Source organism: Suricata suricatta, chromosome 3 (genome assembly GCF_006229205.1).
Source record: "Suricata suricatta isolate VVHF042 chromosome 3, meerkat_22Aug2017_6uvM2_HiC, whole genome shotgun sequence".
NCBI lineage: Eukaryota > Metazoa > Chordata > Mammalia > Carnivora > Herpestidae > Suricata > Suricata suricatta.
The window spans coordinates 171,252,824-171,270,202 of record NC_043702.1 but is presented as its reverse complement, the minus strand read 5'-3'; the positions used below and the strand labels follow the sequence as shown (position 1 = coordinate 171,270,202).

Genomic DNA, 17,379 nt, shown 5'->3' with positions numbered 1-17,379 from the left:
TCCCCCCCCCCCCCCCCCCCCCCCCCCCCCCCCGCCATGCGCTGTTTCCAGTTCCTTCCTCGAAGGCACTGAGGCCCTGAATTTAAGTGACCTGTCCAGGGCCATCCAGCTAACAAAATCCAGTTTGACCTCCAAGCCAGGCCCCACCCAAGACTTCCAGCTCCTCCTCAGCCCGGCTTCTGACCTGACTCATCCGAGGCAACTCTGCGGGCTCTCCCCAAGCTTGACTCACAGGCGCGTTCACAGCTCCCAGGAAGCCTCCTGCAGACCAGCAAGGCACTGACCCCCCGCCAAGCCTGCGGTGCCTGAGTCATGATCCTCAGCACTCCCCACTCTCGCCGTGCCTACCTCCTCCCTTGCCCACTTTTCCCCACCCGGCCCAGCGACTCTCCACTCCTTTCCCCCTTCTCCCTTTCTTCCTTTCCTTTTTACCTGCTTCCCACCAGAGCTAGACCTGTCGCGGGTACCCATGCATTATGTAATCCCATCGACCAGCTCCACTTGAAAACCTGCTGACTTCCCGTCCACCATATACACAACCACGCACGGACTCACATCTTTGCCTGTTTATTTACGTTTCAGTCTGTTGTTTTTGTTGGTTCACTTCATTTCCAAGAAACCGAAGGACTTGCACTGTTTCTGATCTCTGAACCCATTATTCCAAAGCAGCCCCCGGGAAACCCCCTTCCTCTCTCCCTCTTGCTAGCAAGGTGGGGGCGCTGCCCTGCACCACCCTGAGATGAGAAGGCAGGTCCGAGCTGGGAGACATGCATTCCTTCCTTAAAGCTGTCTAAGAGCACTTCCTGGAAACTGGGGAAGTGGCTCTATGAAGGGCAGCACCAGTGCAATGACACACATCGGGCCTGGCGTTGACCGGAGGACACCCGGCACTTTCTCAGGGAGCCCACCAATCCCCCTCCGACAACCCTGCTGGATGCCCAGTCTTCCTTTCCCACCCCTTCCCTACATGGTGAACCCCTATCTCCCCTTCCTGGCTCTTTCCCGGCTCCCTGAGCCAGGAGCGCGGCCGGGCCTCTCTGGCTTCTCCACCCAGCTGGGCCCCCTTCTTGAGTGGCTCACAAGGCAGCCTGCCCCCCTGGCCTCCCTGACTCTCCTGGTGCTCCTCCTGGTGCTCCCCCCGCTCGCTGCCCACATAGGCCCTCACACTGCGGGCACTCTGAGAAGCCTCCGGAACCGTGGGGCTGCCCCTGAGACCCCTCAGGGGCCCCGCCCATCCCTCACCGCCATCACATCACTGGGGAACGAAGCCCATCAACCTCCACATGGGGAACGAGGAGAAAAATTGAAGAATGCGCGTTCCACGGGTTAACTGACACCGTAAGGAAATAATCCAATAGACCAGAAACGGGGACACTCTTCAAGTCAGCCGGCCTGGGTGCCTCAGAATACCAGGGCCGTAGAAGTGAAGGCAGGGAGGATCTGAGAGCTCGCCTAGGTCAAAGCCGACTAAGGAGGCCCAAGTGGACGCAGGGAGGGACCTCGATTGGATCTTGAGTGGAAGGACAGAACACAGCTCAAGGCGCTTTGGCGGAACCATTGTGGGACTGAATGTGGATTAAATATGAAGTGATGTCATAAAATCACGGGACTCCGGTTTCGGTGAGGGGCTGTGACAGCCATGCTGTCCGCTGGAAGGAGAATGTCTCCGCCCATCAGGGATGAGGACCGCAGCGTTTAGGAGCTAACGAGTCAAGACACCTGCAACTCGCCGCCAAACAGCGGAACAGCAGCAGAATTCGCGTGCGCCCCGAGAGGAAACATGCAAGTCCCCAGGTCTCGGCGCCGCACAGACAGGGGTGGTGCATGAAAACGTTCACAGGCAAAAGCCTGGGGGGGCGGGGAGGGGGGAGTAAGGAAGTGTCCCGGATGCTCGCCACGCCCATCACCGTGGGAGGGGTTTCTGCCTCATCCCAGCAGACAGACGGTCCGAAGAAGGGGGTTGAAGCCCACAGAGTAGTTCCGGCCACATTTCCCTGGCGATGGGTAAGCCCACTGGTTTTAGTTACATGAACAGGGGGAAAAGGCTTGGTTCTGCCGCACAATTAACCACACTGGGGTGCCACGCGCTTCGCGCTTCGAATGAGGGAGCAGCGGGGTGCCCGGGCTGAGGCCCCTGCTCCCACCCACCTACATGATGTAACATATCCCTGGGTAATTGCGGGAGGACTAGAAACTCCCCTAGGCTTATTTGTGCAAGGCAGACCGCTATATATTTCCTTTATGTGTCCTGTCCATTCACACGGATGTGTCGGGCCCCACGTACCAGGGACGTGTCCCTGTCCAAATCTCTGCTTACCCCTCCCCCCGCCCCCCCATGTGGCACCACGGCCAGATGCATGTTCAATATGGCAATAAAAAGTTAAGGGGCACCTGGGTGGCTCCGTGGGTCGAGCGTCCGACTTCGGCTCAGGGCATGATCTCACGGTTTGTGAGTTCGAGCCCCGCTTGCGGCTCTGTGCTGACAGCTCAGAGCCTGGAGCCTGTCTTCCAATTGTGTGTCTCCCTCTCTCTCTGCCCCTCCCCTGCTTGTTCTCTCTCTCCGTCTCTCAAAAAACGAATAAACATTAAAAAAAAATTTTTTTTTAAGTTACAGATGGAGATGTGAAACGCACAGGTGCCTGACGGAAAACCAGCCCCTCCCTGCACCCCGGGCCAGAGCGCCTCACTGGCGCCGCGGGGGTCCGTTACCCGCAGGTCCTCCTGCTGGAGCTGCTCCATGTACTCCAGCATCTGCTCCTTCTCCTGCTCCCGCTGCTCCGCCAGCAGCGACCGCTCCTCCCGGTTCTTTTCCATCTGCTCCACGATGTGCCGTCTGCCTCTAGGAGCGAACAGCATGGCGGGGCCTCAGAAAGCCAGGGCGCACGCCTCTCTGCCCCACCCGCCACGGATCACCTCCAAGATGGGAGGTGGCGGTCACAGGGACATTTTGATGAGCGCCCGTGAGACCTCACTGTGGTCGTGAGCCCACAGGGGGCCGTTCCCTGTCTTCCAAGCTCCCTTTCTTTTAAAACAATTTTTTAATGTTTATTTATTTTTGAGAGAGAGACAGAGAGCAAGCAGGGGAGGGGCAGAGAGAGAGAGACACACAGAATCTGAAGCAGCTCCAGACTCTGAGCTGTCAGCACAGAGCCTGACTCGGGGCTCGAACTCACAAACCGTGAGATCATGACCTGAGCTGAAGTCGGACGCTCAACCGACTGAGCTCCCCAGGCACCACACACCCCCACCAAGCTCCCTTTCTTGAGATTTCCCTTCTTCGCCTGTTCGCCCATGTGGACACCCCACATCGAAATGCGCCTTCTCCCTTTCAGTGTGTAAAGGGCTTCTGAAATCCTACCGCCCCCCAAGCCCCTCAGGGCAATCGTGGGGAGCTGGCGCCCTGTGCCGGCTTCACAGTTACAGAGCCCACGGCCTCCTTCCTGTGCTGCCTCTGCTGCATCCTGTCTTGTCTCCCAGCCACCGCCCACGCCCAGTTCGTTAGCCGTCTGTCCGTCTCACGCCCCGGCCCTCACTGCTGATGGACAGGGCTGGGTGCAAGCCAGCCTCTCCGCTCAGCAATGCCCTAGCTTCCCAGTAAAAAGCAGAGAACCCAGAGTCTACAATCAGCGTGGCCGGTGACTCCCTGTGTGTTGTTGGAGTGACAATAAACATAGAGGCGTCCAGACCCCATGATGGATGAGTAAAGGCAGGGACAGTGAGACAGGACACGGGTTGGGGTAAGAATTGGGAGGAAGGACCACAAGATTCCCATCCAGGTGGAGCCCTTGGACGGCTTCATGACTCCAGATGAAATAAACAGAGGAGTGAGTAAAAGAAACAGGCTGACGCTCAATAGAAGGAGCAGCTCACATCGTTAGAGCGGCCTAATGAGGCAGGCAGAGATTTTTCCCTAATTAGAGCTGTTTGTGCCGAAGATGAAGAACTACTGAGCTATTAAATAAATGTTTATAGGGAGCCTCCTGCAGTCTATACCTACGAGAAGTTCGGGACGGATGGTTCGAGAGGACTGAATCAGACGGAGAGAGAACCAGCCAGTCAGTGCGGCTCAAGGACTGTTTATAGAAATAATTCTCGCCTTACACGGTCGGTGTTCTAGATCTGGGACACCACGATTCTATAATTTACCTCCTCTGGGGTTTGTCCTTTAGCGCCAAAGGAAGGGGGCTGAATTTATTCATTTTAACATGTTTTAAATACAGGCCCAACTCTCCGCGGGACCCAGGAGCTACAGAAATGAATTAAGACAGGGATGCGATCCTCAGGGAGGCCGGGAGCCACGGGGCGAGAAGCGGTGTGCAGGGCATAACCCAGTGTGGCCGGGCGCGAGTCGGAGCCATGAGCCGGACTGGTGAAGTGAGCGGGGTCTCAGGGGGAGGGGACGGCCAAGCCACACACGGAAAGAAGAGAAAGCGTTTTCCAGAGGAAAGGGGAAGAGGAGGAGGTTTCAGGGCCGGAGGAAGGACAGCAGCACAGACTGTGGCAAGCCCAGGCCTGCGGGGGGAGGGGACGGCAGGGAAAGGTGGGAAATGAGGCTGAACTGGGGCCAGACTGGAAGCGCCCTCCGGTTAGGATCTTAGGAATCAGCTGTGAGAAGCACGGTAGTTCCAGGAATCCCTCCATCAGGTTTTGAGGTGATAATAGATGGCGATAATGACCCTTTCTCTTCTCTTCCCTCTTTGCAAGGCCACCCGGACGCAGAGATCCACGGAAGTGCCAGGGAGGGAGAGGCCAAAACCACCGCTTTACCGGATTCTTTCCTCCCGCCTCTTCCTGTCCAGCTCCTCCTGCCTCTGAATGCATTTCTGGCGCTCCACCTCCATCATCTGATCCAAACGCTTCTCCTCTGCATCCAACTCGCGCTGGATCAGCTGCTTCTCCAGGATTTGGGCATCCCGTATGGCATGGCACTTGGCGTTGAGGATGATCTGGAGGCGGGAGGCGACACAGTGACACTCGGTCACGGCACAAGGACGGGGCGGGATGCGCGGGGGGAGGGGAAGGTGGAGGCGAGAGACGGGCACCACCGCGTATGCTGGACACGCACAGCCTCGCACAAGCCGGGGGGGGGGGCGAGCATCCATGTGCTCACCCCCCCTTAGCAGAGCTCCACGCTAACACGGGCCGGTGTCTGCAGAGCGCTGGCCTGTGCGAAGAGAGCCCCCAGGAGGGCCTCTCAGGGTATCAGTGTTGTGGGGGGAACGTGAGGAAAGCTATGAACTCCATCCTCCATAAGATTCACTTACATCATGCACATAAAATTCCCATGGAACGTGGGGCCCCTGGGGGGCTCAGTCAGCTGGGCGTCTGACTTCGGCTCAAGTCATGATCTCACAGTTTGTGGGTTCAGGCCCCGCATTGGACTCTGTGCTGACAGCTCAGAGCCTGGAGCCTGCTTCCAGTTCTGTGTCTCCCCTTCTCTGACCCTCCCCTGCTCATTCTCTGTCTCTCTCTGTTTCTCAATAATAAATAAATGTTTTAACAATTTTTTTTAAATTTCCATGAAATTTCGGAGGTCCCCCTTAGGGACCCCCTGAAGCCCCATATTTAGACCCTCTGTTCTACTTCTTAGGAAAACACTCTTGCAGAGATCCAGCCACTGAAGGGCCCAACATGACCCATCAGGGTATGGCCATCCATAAGAATGACCAAGAGAAAGTTCTGGAAAATAAAAGGAGGCTTGAGGACAGACCCACCCAAGAGAGAAGGTGTAGATGAAGAGGTTAGGAGTCGGCAGTGTTCATCTGCTTGGGAAGGGAACCACATGCAAATGAGAAACAAAAAATCCAAACGAGCCTCGGGTCCTCATGATCTCTCTCGGCTGAAAGAACCACTTTGGCCTCCTGAGAAGAAGCCTGTCGCGGGGGGCACGGCACGCGGCCAGAACCGAGCCAGCGGGGCAGACAAGAAGCCACGTCCTCACCTTCACTTGCCCTCCACACTTCGCAAAGCCTCTGCCAGGGTTAGCCCAGTGCACCTCGGGCGATCACCCGAGCAGCAGTTTTTCCACTCTCCTCTTACAAATGAAGTGAGGGGTGCCTGGGTGGCTCAGTCAGTTAAGTGTCTGATTTCGGCTCGGGTCACGATCTCGTGGTTCGTAAGTTCGAGCCCCGCACTGGGCTCTGTGCTGACAGCCCAGAGCCTGGAGCTGGCTTCTCCCCCGCTCACTCTCTCTCTCTCTCTCTCAAACATAAATAAACATTAAAAAACTTTTTAAGGGGCCCCTGGGCGGCTCAGTTGGTTAAGCGTCCAACTTCGGCCCAGGTCATGATCTCATGGTTCATGGGTTCCAGCCCCATGTCAGGCTCTGTGCTGACAGCTAGCTCAGAGCCTGGAGCCTGTTTCAGACTCTGTGTCTCCATCTCTCTCTCTGTCCCTCCCCCACTCATGATGTCTCTCTCTCTCTCAAAAATAAGTAAAACATTTAAAAAAATTTTTTAAACTTTTTAAAAAGAAAATAAATGAAGGAAGTGAGGCCCAGGGTGGATGTGTGACTTGCTGAAGGTCACCCAGCTAGCCTGTGGCAAGGCCGGTCCTCCTCCGACCACAGCAAGTCCCCCCTCACCAGGCCCTCACCCCTCCTGGCCCCAGGTCCAGCCCAGCAGAGCCCATACAGAGAGTGAGAGGAGGGAGGGGTGGCGTGGGTCCTGGGGGCCGGGGAGGAGCCAAGCCCCCACCTTGTTCATGCCCCTGAGCTCCTCCTCCTGCTCAGCCCGCAGCTGGCTGGCTCTCCGCAGCACGTCCTGGGCCCTCTCCTTGGCCTCCTCCTCCAGGTCGCTGAGTTTCTTGTTGCTTTTCCACACCATTTCCTTCTGCTTCATGATCTTCTTGCGTGCGGTCACTGCGTCCTATGGGGCGCAGTTTGGATCAGTGTGGGGACTGCCCTGGGCGCTGGCCCGGCTGCCACAGGTGACCCGGGATGACCCCCAGCATGGCTTCGCCCCATCATGCTGTCGGAACCCAGAAGTTTCTCAGCCTGGCTTCCTGCTGGCCCTGCCCCCACCCATGGTCAGCGCGCTTCCGCCTCCAGTAGGCACACATCCACATCTCCTTCCAGGGCCCCCTGACTACAGCTCCTCCCTCCCATCGGCAGAGGTCGGGGCTCAGGGAGGGCAGCTACCATGATGGCCTCCTTCTCCTTCTTGGAGGCCTGCTCCCTGGCCTCCAGCTCTTCTCTCGACGGGACGTAGGATGCCCACTTGATGCGCTCAAACTCCTCAGGGCTCATGATGAGGGACTCCCCGGAGGGATCCTTGGTGGGAACGCTGCCACGGGGGATGAGTGATCAGTGGGGAGGAGCGGGAAGCTCTCAGCACCGCTCCACCCACCCCCCACCACTGCCAGCATCCCACAGGGCCACCCCAATGGGCCCTCTGGGAAGAAGGGGTCCCAGGAGAGGGATGAGCCAAACCGAGACATTTTAAGGACGTTTGCTAACAGGCCTGGCACGTACATCGCCCTGTCTGGTCAACCTCGAGCCCCAGCCGCCCATCCATGCACCAGGCTGGGGGCCGACCTCCTGGGAGCCCACCGCACACCGCTCCTGCCGCCTGTGCTGTGGTCACGCAGGCGCAGCCTGTGCACTGGACCCCACACTCCTCCAGGATGCAGACTCTGCTGAGTGCACGCCTGGCCGTCCAGGCCCCAAGGGTCCAGCCCCCACCATCCAGCCCCCGACGTCCAGCCCCAGACGTCCAGGCCCTGCCGTCTACCCCCCACCATCCAGGCACAGCAGTCCAGCCCCCACTGTCCAACCCCGGCACAGAGCTGGGCCCAGAGGCAGAGCCCAAAACAATGCTGGCGAACTGGACTCCAAAAATAGCTTATTCCTCAAGGACGACTTAAAAAGCACTCGGGGACACCGGACGAGGTCGAAACGGATGCTGGGAGAAACCGAAGCGTCCCTGTGCATCCGGCCCAGAGAGAAGCTTTGAGCCCTAAATATTAATTAAAATCTCAGATCAACAACAGTTGAGGCACGTCTGTGGACCTCTCCCCCAGCCACCCAGCACATTCAACAAACCAATAGCTAATTATAATGATTACAAACAAATGACATACACGGAGCACGGAGGCGGGGGCAGCAGGCACTAAAGCTGCTTCTGGGTGAGGCCGTTTAACAGGGACACGGCAGCCGACGCAGACCGTCTGAGGCAGGAAGTGAAACCTCATCTCATAAAACCTGTGTGTGTGTGTAAGTGCATGTGTGTGAGTGTACTGTGTGTGTGCATATGCGGCTATGTGCATGCATGTGTGTGCACAAGTGTGCATGTGGCAGGTGTGTGTGCAAGCCAGTATGTATGTGTGCATGTGTGCACGTGTGTGTGTTGGGGGGACTCTAGCAGGAGGACCCAGTGAGTGAGTGGCCTAGGACCCTAACGACCAGAAACGGTCTGCCTCTGAGACAGCACGTCGTGCGGGCAGGACTAGAGCCCTCCACGGAGGAAGTCTTCCTTAGACCCCACGAATAGACGCAGGTCTGCTCTGAAGGGCCGTTGGACACCAGGACCGAGCAGAGCGTGAAGTGGAGCTGGTCCCAGCCCTGCTTCCCCAGCTCCTGACTCGGGCAGCATGGCCGGGGAGTTCACGGTCTCAGCGGGTGGAGCCAGAGTTGGGAGAAGGGTTCCCGAGTGTGCAGCCAGCCCCCCACCCCAGCGAAGGCTCAGTTCACACCGGCTGCGGGAGGCCTAACCCCAGGGCACCGAGCAAGGAGGCAGCTCCAGTCAGGAAGCCGTGCTGGGCCAACCCCAGAGGGACACACGAGGCCCTGGAAATTTCCCCGGGAAGATGCCAGGGGGCTGATCAGCATCTGGTCAGTTTCTCCTCACTTCAGATTCTTGGGGCAGCCAAAAGGAGGTGACTCATCTGGACCATTTCCCTTCACTGAGAGCACTAGGGGGGCTCAGACGGAACCCACTGAACAACCTCTCATAACCCCATAGGTCCGTCAGCAGCCAGGAGCAAGGGGGAAGGAGGAAACTGGGGATCCGAGGGCAAAGGCATGAATAGATACAAAAAGGGGAGAAACAAGAGAGGCCCACATGCGGAGGAAGGAGAGCTAGGGAGCCAACGGGGGAGATGGACTGGAAAGAAGTGGGGGCGGATCCACTCCGTGAACCTTCTCCCTGCCCGGGGCTTTGGCAGAAGGGCAGGCTGGGACAGCGAGGCCGGGCCCCACGCCCTGGGCACTCACAGGAGTTTCCGCACCATGTTCCGGGTGACGATCTGGATGGTCTCGGGCTTGTGGTCGGAGCTCTGCGCGGTGAGAGTCTTCAGGATGGCCTGCTTGTCTCGGAGGAGCACAATGGGCTCTGTGGGGCGCTCGCTCTGGGCCAGCGGCTACAGGGTCGGGAAGGACGGCTCAAAGGCTGGTCAGCCCACATCCTGGCGGTCAATCCTAACCTCTTCAAGGCTAGCCTTCCCCTCTTTCCTCTGCCCCATCCAGTGGCAGGGAAGGTTGTCCAGCGCCCGGTCCTGCGGGGACCACCAAGAGCTGCTGGGACACTGAGAAAGCAGCTCAGGGCTCTACACTTGAACCTGGCTGCATGTGTTCTGTACTGACCGGCTCCTCGGAGAACAAGCCCCCTCTTCCTGTCTCGTGCAGACACTCTTGGGTGGAGGCGGAGGGGAGTGCCTCGTCTGTGCCCATTCCCAACCCAAAACCATCAGGAATGGTTATCTGGGGTCTCCGGGTTCCCCTCCCGCATGAATTATTTAAGAAGAGAGACTGATCCCTCTTAGACACATCGTAAGTTCGAGATAACACACTTTGATACAGACTCATCCAATCTACGATATTTGGAATTTTTTAAGTTATTAATTTACTTTGATTCCCCCCCCCCCAAAATTATATAGAAGGAGTTAGAAATGACTAAAAGGCCCGGTGGAGACCTGCTCTTACGTCTAATGTGGTAAGAAAGTCAGGGAGTCAGAATTAGCAAGAATACATATCAAATGTATGATTTTTTTCCCCAAAATGTCCAACTGTGAACGAGACTGATAATAATAAAACGAAACCACTGAGGCACCTGGGTGCCTCAGTCAGTTAAGCATCCGACTCTTGAAAGCAAAAAAATAAAATAAAATAAAATAAAACAAAAATAAAATAGAAATAAATTAAATATAACATTCAAGGAAAGTTTTGAGCACAGGAGAGAACTCCACTTGCCCTGAAAGCAGTAACTGTGATCCTGAGTGGAGGCAGGGGGATGGCCTCAGGGGAGGTCCTTCGGGTCCTGAGCTCACTTTGCAGGGACGTCCCCGGGGTGCTGCTGCCCCCTGCTGCCCATCTGCCGCCAAAGGGGCGCAACGCAGGCGCGCCACGGGCCGCGTCCGCCCCCTACCGGCGCCTCGGCGACTTCTGACTCGCCCCGCAAGAAAGCCAAGGAAACGGGCCAGGAAGCGGCATTTTCCCCCTGCCCCTCGAGCTAGCCCGCTGGAGAAGGCGGCCCTTTCCGAACCTACCTTCGTAGTAACTAGGAAACTCCCCAAGGGCCCAAGCTGTCTGCAAGGGACAGTGCGCTCCTCCGATTCTTTCCCTTGTCATAGGACACCCCTGCAGGTGAGGGTCTTCTGGAAAATCCTTTGGGCTCACGGTGAGAACAGCAAGGAGCACAGACGCGCGCCCCCCCGCCCCCACTCCCCCTACCTGCCCACAGCACCGGCGGTCACCCCCGTCTTCTCTCGGTCTCTCTCCTGGCCTCCCTTCTCACCTGCTTCACGGCCCCAGGACCAACAATATCCCAAGCCCTGCTCTAGCTGGCTCTCCCTCTCTGCACCTTCTGTCCTTTGCTCAGTGCGGGCGACATCAGCCCATGAAGACCTGCTTGGGGGTTCCCAAAGCTCAGTAACCCTGCTCGTTGAGCCAGCGGGGTGGGGGTGGGGGCTGTGTTTCTCGCTGACGCTATTCTTGGATGGAGGGGAAACCCGTCACTCCCTCCGGATCTGTGAGCTCGCTGGCGCCCTCAGCCGGCTCCACTGGGCAGCCATCTGCTCTCTGCGGCAGAGCCCCCTCGACGTGACAACTGATTTTATGTGCTGGGCGAACATGTGAGGATTGCAGGGGTGGGGGGAAGCCACGTGCCCCTGTTCACAGGGGCTGCTCAAGTCCTCCTCGGAGGGTCGCCTGGGAGAGGGCTGGCTTGCCGTCCTGAGCAACGCCAGCCCGTCACTGCCTCCACCGGCCGGCCACCTGGAAGGGCTGGGCAACGGTTACCTTGTCATGTCGGAAGAGGCTCTCGTCCGCCTCGGAGCTCGTGGCTTTGGTCCGATAGCGCGTCTTCCTCGACCTGTCGGAAGTGGTGGAGGAGTTCGGGACGCTGGCGGCACTCAGCGGCTGCGGGGAGAGGCAGAGTTCGGGGCATCAGGACCGAGCGCCGTCTGGTCCCTGGGCAAGGGAAACACTCGGCCAGCCCGGAGTGCAGAGAAGCGGGTGGAACGCACCTGGGAAGCCCTGTGAGGTCGGAGGCACCCCACAGAGGTGGGGGGGGACTCCGGGAAGGAGCCCGGTGAGAGGGGCATATGTTCGCCCTGGGCTGAAGGAGGCCAGGTCCCCGCGGGGTCCCGAAGAAGGCAGGAGGAACACGGGATGTCGTCCTGGCCCCAGTTTCCCACGGGGACACTCTCATGAGCCGCTGGGCTGCCTCCCCGGAACTCCACCGGCTCTGAGCCCCCTTCACCACTAACACTGCTATCCGACCTCAGAGTCTCCGCGAGCTCACGAGGTTCCGGTGGGGACCAGAGGACCCGGAGGATGGAGAGGCACCTTGCACGCTGCTTGGCACACGGCGAGTGCCCTATAAACCCCAGTGGATGAAGGATGAGCGATGGCTTGATGGAGTCACTGCGGCTCCCCCCCAGGACCCCTGACACGTGCACCAGGCTGCATTTCACCACCCAGTATCTCCCTACATTTAGAGAATTCCTCATCTGATGAGTCGTGAGAGCTAAGGCCCATCTCCTCTGACTATAGACTCGGAAAACACCAGATACGCATGCGCTTTCTGATCCTGGACAGAGGGCCCCGGCTTCACGGGTCGGATGCCCGGAGCCAGAGAACAGAGGAGCGCTGGTGACCAAGAGAAGGTCTGGCAAAGGCGGTGACAGGACGGCCATTCCCAGCGCCTGGGGCCGTGCCGATAAGGACGCCGGCAGCAGTGCCCACCAAGCTGCCAGCGAGACAAGGGCCCTTGCCAGGCCAGGTCCAGGTTGTGGTTTTGGCCCCGGTTCCGGCTGCAGCGTCTCCCTTTGTCCCCGTTTTCCAAGCCTACTTTCCCAGACAGGAGCTCTCCCAAATCCCTTCCATATATGCCCTTGTACTCAAAGCAGAGTTCTGGCTCTGTCACCTGCAACCAACAAGACAGGCAATGACACCCTCGGTTCCCAGGGCCTCAACTCTGCCCCGAGAGAAGTCTGTCTCCAGGAGACCTTTCCTGGGAGGACTGTGGGGCAGTCCCAGGCTTAACCTAAAGCTGATCCAAATCCCCCTTGGAGGATTTGCCGTCCCCCAGTTCTCTGAGCTGGGCTGTCTCGGGCATCAGAGCTCCCCACTTCGGGTCTCCCAAGCCTGGGAATCGGCAGCTGTCCAGGGAAACGGACTCTCGTTCAAGGTCACCGAACACTGGGCAGTGTGCTCTGAAAGCTCTCTCCGACCAGCCCTGACCAACCAGGCACCCCTGGGCACCTGTTCGACCTGTAGCAGGTTTTCTCACTAAATCGGGAGATTATTCTCCAGCTGAGCGTGGGGGGGGGGGGCCTTCCCCTCTCTGCTGGCTTACGGTGGGGGAGGGGGGCGGGGGGGAGAGCCTGCCCTTACAGCCTCAGGCAGCCCCCAGAACAGCAGAGCCAGAGAGCTTGGATTTATTAAGAGGTAAATATAGCAGCCCGAGGATGCCTGATAACAGAGTCTGAGGGTTATTATATGGTAAGTGGTGAGCAATGGCTCCCCTTTCCACCAAAAATAGAATAAGAAGAAATGAATAAAGGCACAATAGGTGGGAGGAGAGACAGCACTGGGGACACCTGGGAAAGGTGGAAGGCATTGCTCGGACCGGCAGGGGTGTGTGAGCTCTGTGCATAACTAAGGGGATAGGAGGGGGGTGCCTGGCACATGGTAGATGTTTAACACGCATTTGATGAGGAATGAATGAATAAAACCAAGCAAGATGATTCTCAAGGGCCACCGGCCAGTTTGAGATGGGAGCCCTCACGGAACTCGCCTGACTCCAGGTCACTACACCGCTCCACATTTTCCAAATCACCGTGGAAAATAACGTGTGTGAAAGGGCTTTGGAATACAGATGGGAAGGATGATTATTGTTTTGCTTGTGTTTTCCTGGTTCTTTTCAAGGGCTCCTGCAGGCTTTTTCTTTGCTCAGGTGTCCACCAGACTGCAGGGTCCTCCAGGGCTGAGACCCAATCCCCTCTTTCCTGTGCCCTTGGCACCCTGGTCCAGAGGAAGTCGCTCAAGAGATGCAAGCCTGAGCCTAGAAGGCAGAACAGAGGAAGGAAAAGAGATGACCACAGAAAAGTGGCCACTGGGCAGGGCAGAGGGAAGCACTGAGCTCTCTAGGGTTGGGCGGCTCAGAAACCTCACGGGGGAAATGCTGACTTGGAAGCCACAAGGCAGGATCATGGTTAGGACAGCCGGCTTTGTTCGCCAAGAGTAACAAGAAGGATTAGGGAGGTCACCGTGTAAAAGCACTAGGAAAAATGAAGAGCCAAGCAGAAAAGGAAAGTTAGATCCCTCTAGGCCAGAGACAGTGGCCAAAAGGTTCTCTCAGGAAGTGAAGGACTGGTTTTATTTCTTGCAAGACCAAATAAATAGCCCCAAGAATGCCAGCCTAGTCCTCCACTGAGGGGAGGGAGCTCCCAATGGAAGGGAAGGAAGAGAGACCGTTAAAACTGGCTATCGCTGGGGACGCCAGGGCGCCCAGGAGGATGACGATGGGGGACAGACAGGGATGCCAGCCCTGCTTTGATAGTTTCATCTTGCTGACTCTCTCTCTTCAAACACCATCCCACCCCAGGACCACAGGAATTTGGCCTCTGCTAGGAATTTGGGGCGAGACTCTGATGCCGAAAGATTAGCTAGTCAATCGGATGGTTTTCACTTTGTCATCGATATAGGACAATCTCCATAATGCATCAACTTTTAAAGAAAGCAGATCAAGTTATTCCTGCGGAAATGTGTGTTTGAAGGGCACGCACCCAGAATGCAGATTGAAAGAACGTTCACAAAAAGCTGAACAGAAATTGGGGGTGAGCATTAGTATCTTTCTCAAAAAAAATTTTTATGTCTTTATTTTATTTTGAGAAACAGAGTGTGAGCAGCAGAGGGACAGAAAGAGAGGGAGACACAGAATCCGAAGCTGGCTCCAGGTTCCGAGCTGTCAGCACAGAGCCTGACGCGGGGCTCAAACCCACAAACTGTGAGATCAAGACCTGAGCCAAAGTCGGACGCTCAACCAACTGAGCCCCCCAGGTGCCTCTGAGCACTAATATCTTAAGATGGTTCTTGTAGTGAATAATGTTCTGCCCTTGAGCAGGTAACTATTTTTATAGGTAATACACTATATTTATTTGAAAACAAAGCAGAGCTGTGGGCCTGGCGCTCTGACTCTGAACACAGAAGAGTAAAGTCCTTGAAAACTTCGGATCTGGTATGTTCCGCTCAAATCCAGCAAGGCAGCTGGAACAGGATGCCGCGGCCAGCTGTGGACTTTCCCTGACGTAACCAAAAACAGCTGCCAACTGAACAAAGACCTTCCGTGCCGTCTCCTGGACGTGTCCTCCACCCCGGGCTCCAGTCCCTTGTCACACGCAGGTCCCCCCACCAACCCAGGCTGGCAAATGCAGGCTTCCAGCTCTTGGCCCGATTATATTTCCCCTTCTTCGGCCTTTGGTGGCCAAGAAGGTGGAGATGCCCTCACACTGGGCACCTGCCTTTTGCTGAGTGATCTGCTCAGGCCACCCAACTGGGACACAAGGCCAGCCATCTGCATGATGCCATCCGAAGGTGGCATCCTGGCCAGTACTGAGGTCCCACCCATCCTTCTGAAGGGGGTTGTGGTTCATCGTTTTGGCAAGAGACCTGGAAAGCTGCCGAAGTGCGAGTCCCTGCCTTCACATGGCCACCGGCACCCCTCCCCACCTCTGCACTCCTCCAAACACTCTCCAAACTAGTGAGTAGCATCACACACACACACACACACACACACACACACACACACACACACTTCTCAAAGGCGCCCACAGGCCCAGTTCTGTCCCAGGGACTTCAGGAGGCCTCGGTCAGCAGGCCAACCCTGGCCCTGAGTGGCCCTTAGGTGAGGAATCCCTGATCTGAGTCCCTTAAAGACCACAATTCTGGGGAGGCCTATGGGGGCTCAGCCGGTTAAGCGTCCAACTCTTGATTTCAGTTCAGGTCAGGATCTCATGGTTCCTGAGTCGGAGACACGAATCAGCTCTGCACTGACAGTGTGGAGCCTGCTTGGGATTCTATGTCTCCCTCTCTCTCTGCCCTTCCCCTGCTCTCTCTTTCTCCCTCTCTGTCTCAAAAATCAATAAGCATTTTTTAAAAATTTCTTTTTAAAGACCACAAGACTAGTTTAAGTGCACTCCCGTGATTAATCTGCACTTGAAAATATAAAGTTTTTTAAACAGGAGAAAGAGGAACTAACATTCACTCTATGCCCTTAGATGCCAAGCGTGACACCAGGCGTGATGTGAGGCTGTCACAGACAGACCTACACCCTGCGCTTCCATAGCACCGCGGAGAGCTTGGAATACATATGTGTGACTAAAGGGGTAAACGGAAGGGGACCCCCCACGACAATACCCCAGGGAATCCTCAGAAATCGGGAGCTGCTCTTTTTTGGAAAGTTGTTGGTTTTGTACTTAACAAAGCTCTTCTGAAATCCCTACTTGGGGATCCTGAATTTGAACCACTGAGCCCTGGAAAAGCAGGGTGACGTATGGGCATGAAATGCGTCCACAGTACACCCAAGGCAGCAGGTGTGCCCCAGAAATTCTAAGGTTATTTCCAACACCCCAACCAAGGCTCTGTCACCTGTCCTCTGTCCCTCACCCCTATCCCTCAGGGACCCGCACAGTCCTCACTGGAACCCAGACACCCCTTCCCAGCTCCTCCCAGGCCTGGTGCACTTGTCCACGCGCAGGACTCCGTGGTCCTTCCCGCCCCTGGGACCCCCAGGTCCGCCACGGCAGACCCAGGCCCCCTCCAGGGCAGCTATCCGGCTACCTGAAGAGAGAAAACAGAGGCTCGGAGACACTAGGTGACCTGTGCATTGTCACTCCGCTAGTCGGGCCGAACAGGTGCTATGACCTGTCACGTGGTCTCCTTTCCAGTGGTTTCCCACACCACGGCCCACAGTCCCCCGCCAATGAAGGCCCTGGCCTGATGGACAAGGACGCGAACACCCCTTTCTCCGCACCACCCCACACTTTTAACCCCTATCGCCCCCACCCCTGATTCCTCCTTCGGGCCCTCCCTCAGGACTTCCCTTGCTCCCCCTAGTCGTGTCCTCCCTGCTCCTGGGCCTTCCTGACCCCAGACCCCGACACAACTTCTGCCCTCCCCAGCCCCCCACTTTTAGAACCCCAACCCAGTTCAGGACACCTGAGGCCCCCCTCCTTGGTTCTCCGGGGACCTCACCATCTCGGCCACACGATCCGGCTGAGCGCCTCCGCCGCCTCTGCAGCCCACACCGCCCCCCCCACCCCGGGCGCTGATGTTGACGTGTTACCATAGCAACAAGAGGCGCGCAGGCGGGCTCCGGTCCCGCCCCCGACCTTGGCCCCGCCCCCCGTCTCCCGCGGACGCACAGCGCATTCGGCAACGTCGGAGACCCGAACCCCTCCCCCGGGTGGGAACTGTGGCCCTCAAAGGCTGAGCCGCGCGGGCGCCCCCGAGTCTCCTCTCCGGCTCTGGCTGGACCGTAGGGTCGGAACACGAACCCTCAGGGGCCTGGCGTAGACCCAGGATGTCTAACAGCCCGCTCTCCTGCTGGAGCCAGGCCCGGGACGCCCCCGCGGGTTACCATGGTTACCGCGGCCCGGGTGCACAGGAGGTGCCCGTCAACCGTGGATCCGACGAAACAGGTTTCACAACAGGAGAGGGTCTGGTTAGACCGCAGAAAGAACTTCCCGCCCTGGGTTGTGCGTGTCATTTCAGGAACTGTTCCTTGAAGGGTGGGGCCTCTGGCCTCCGGCTCAGAGTCACCGGAGAGTTTATTCAAAATAAAACGCGTGCCCTGTCGACTGTCTGGATGGCAATCTATGGATCGGACTTTGGGAAACCCGCCTTTTAATGCTTCCCAGTGTGTGTATGGGCTGTTCTCG

At 57.3% G+C, this 17,379-nt stretch overlaps 1 protein-coding gene across 2 annotated transcripts in view; it reads right to left on the bottom strand.

The window, feature by feature from the left end:
• CFAP45 (cilia and flagella associated protein 45) overlaps nt 1-16,778 on the bottom strand; it is a 21,940-nt gene extending 5,162 nt beyond the window's left edge. The window contains exons 1-7 of one of the 2 annotated variants that reach the window (XM_029935838.1): nt 16,694-16,778; nt 11,234-11,353; nt 9,212-9,357; nt 7,139-7,283; nt 6,696-6,866; nt 4,768-4,946; nt 2,710-2,839 (exon numbers count right to left, since the gene is read on the bottom strand). In XM_029935838.1, the coding sequence (XP_029791698.1) occupies nt 2,710-2,839; nt 4,768-4,946; nt 6,696-6,866; nt 7,139-7,283; nt 9,212-9,357; nt 11,234-11,353; nt 16,694-16,696 (894 nt within the window). In that variant the 5' untranslated portion in view covers nt 16,697-16,778. Of the gene's footprint in view, nt 1-2,709; nt 2,840-4,767; nt 4,947-6,695; nt 6,867-7,138; nt 7,284-9,211; nt 9,358-11,233; nt 11,354-16,657 lie in introns of both variants that reach the window. The other variant, XM_029935837.1, reaches the window with a different exon arrangement.
• Between the last annotated feature and the right edge of the window lie 601 nt (nt 16,779-17,379).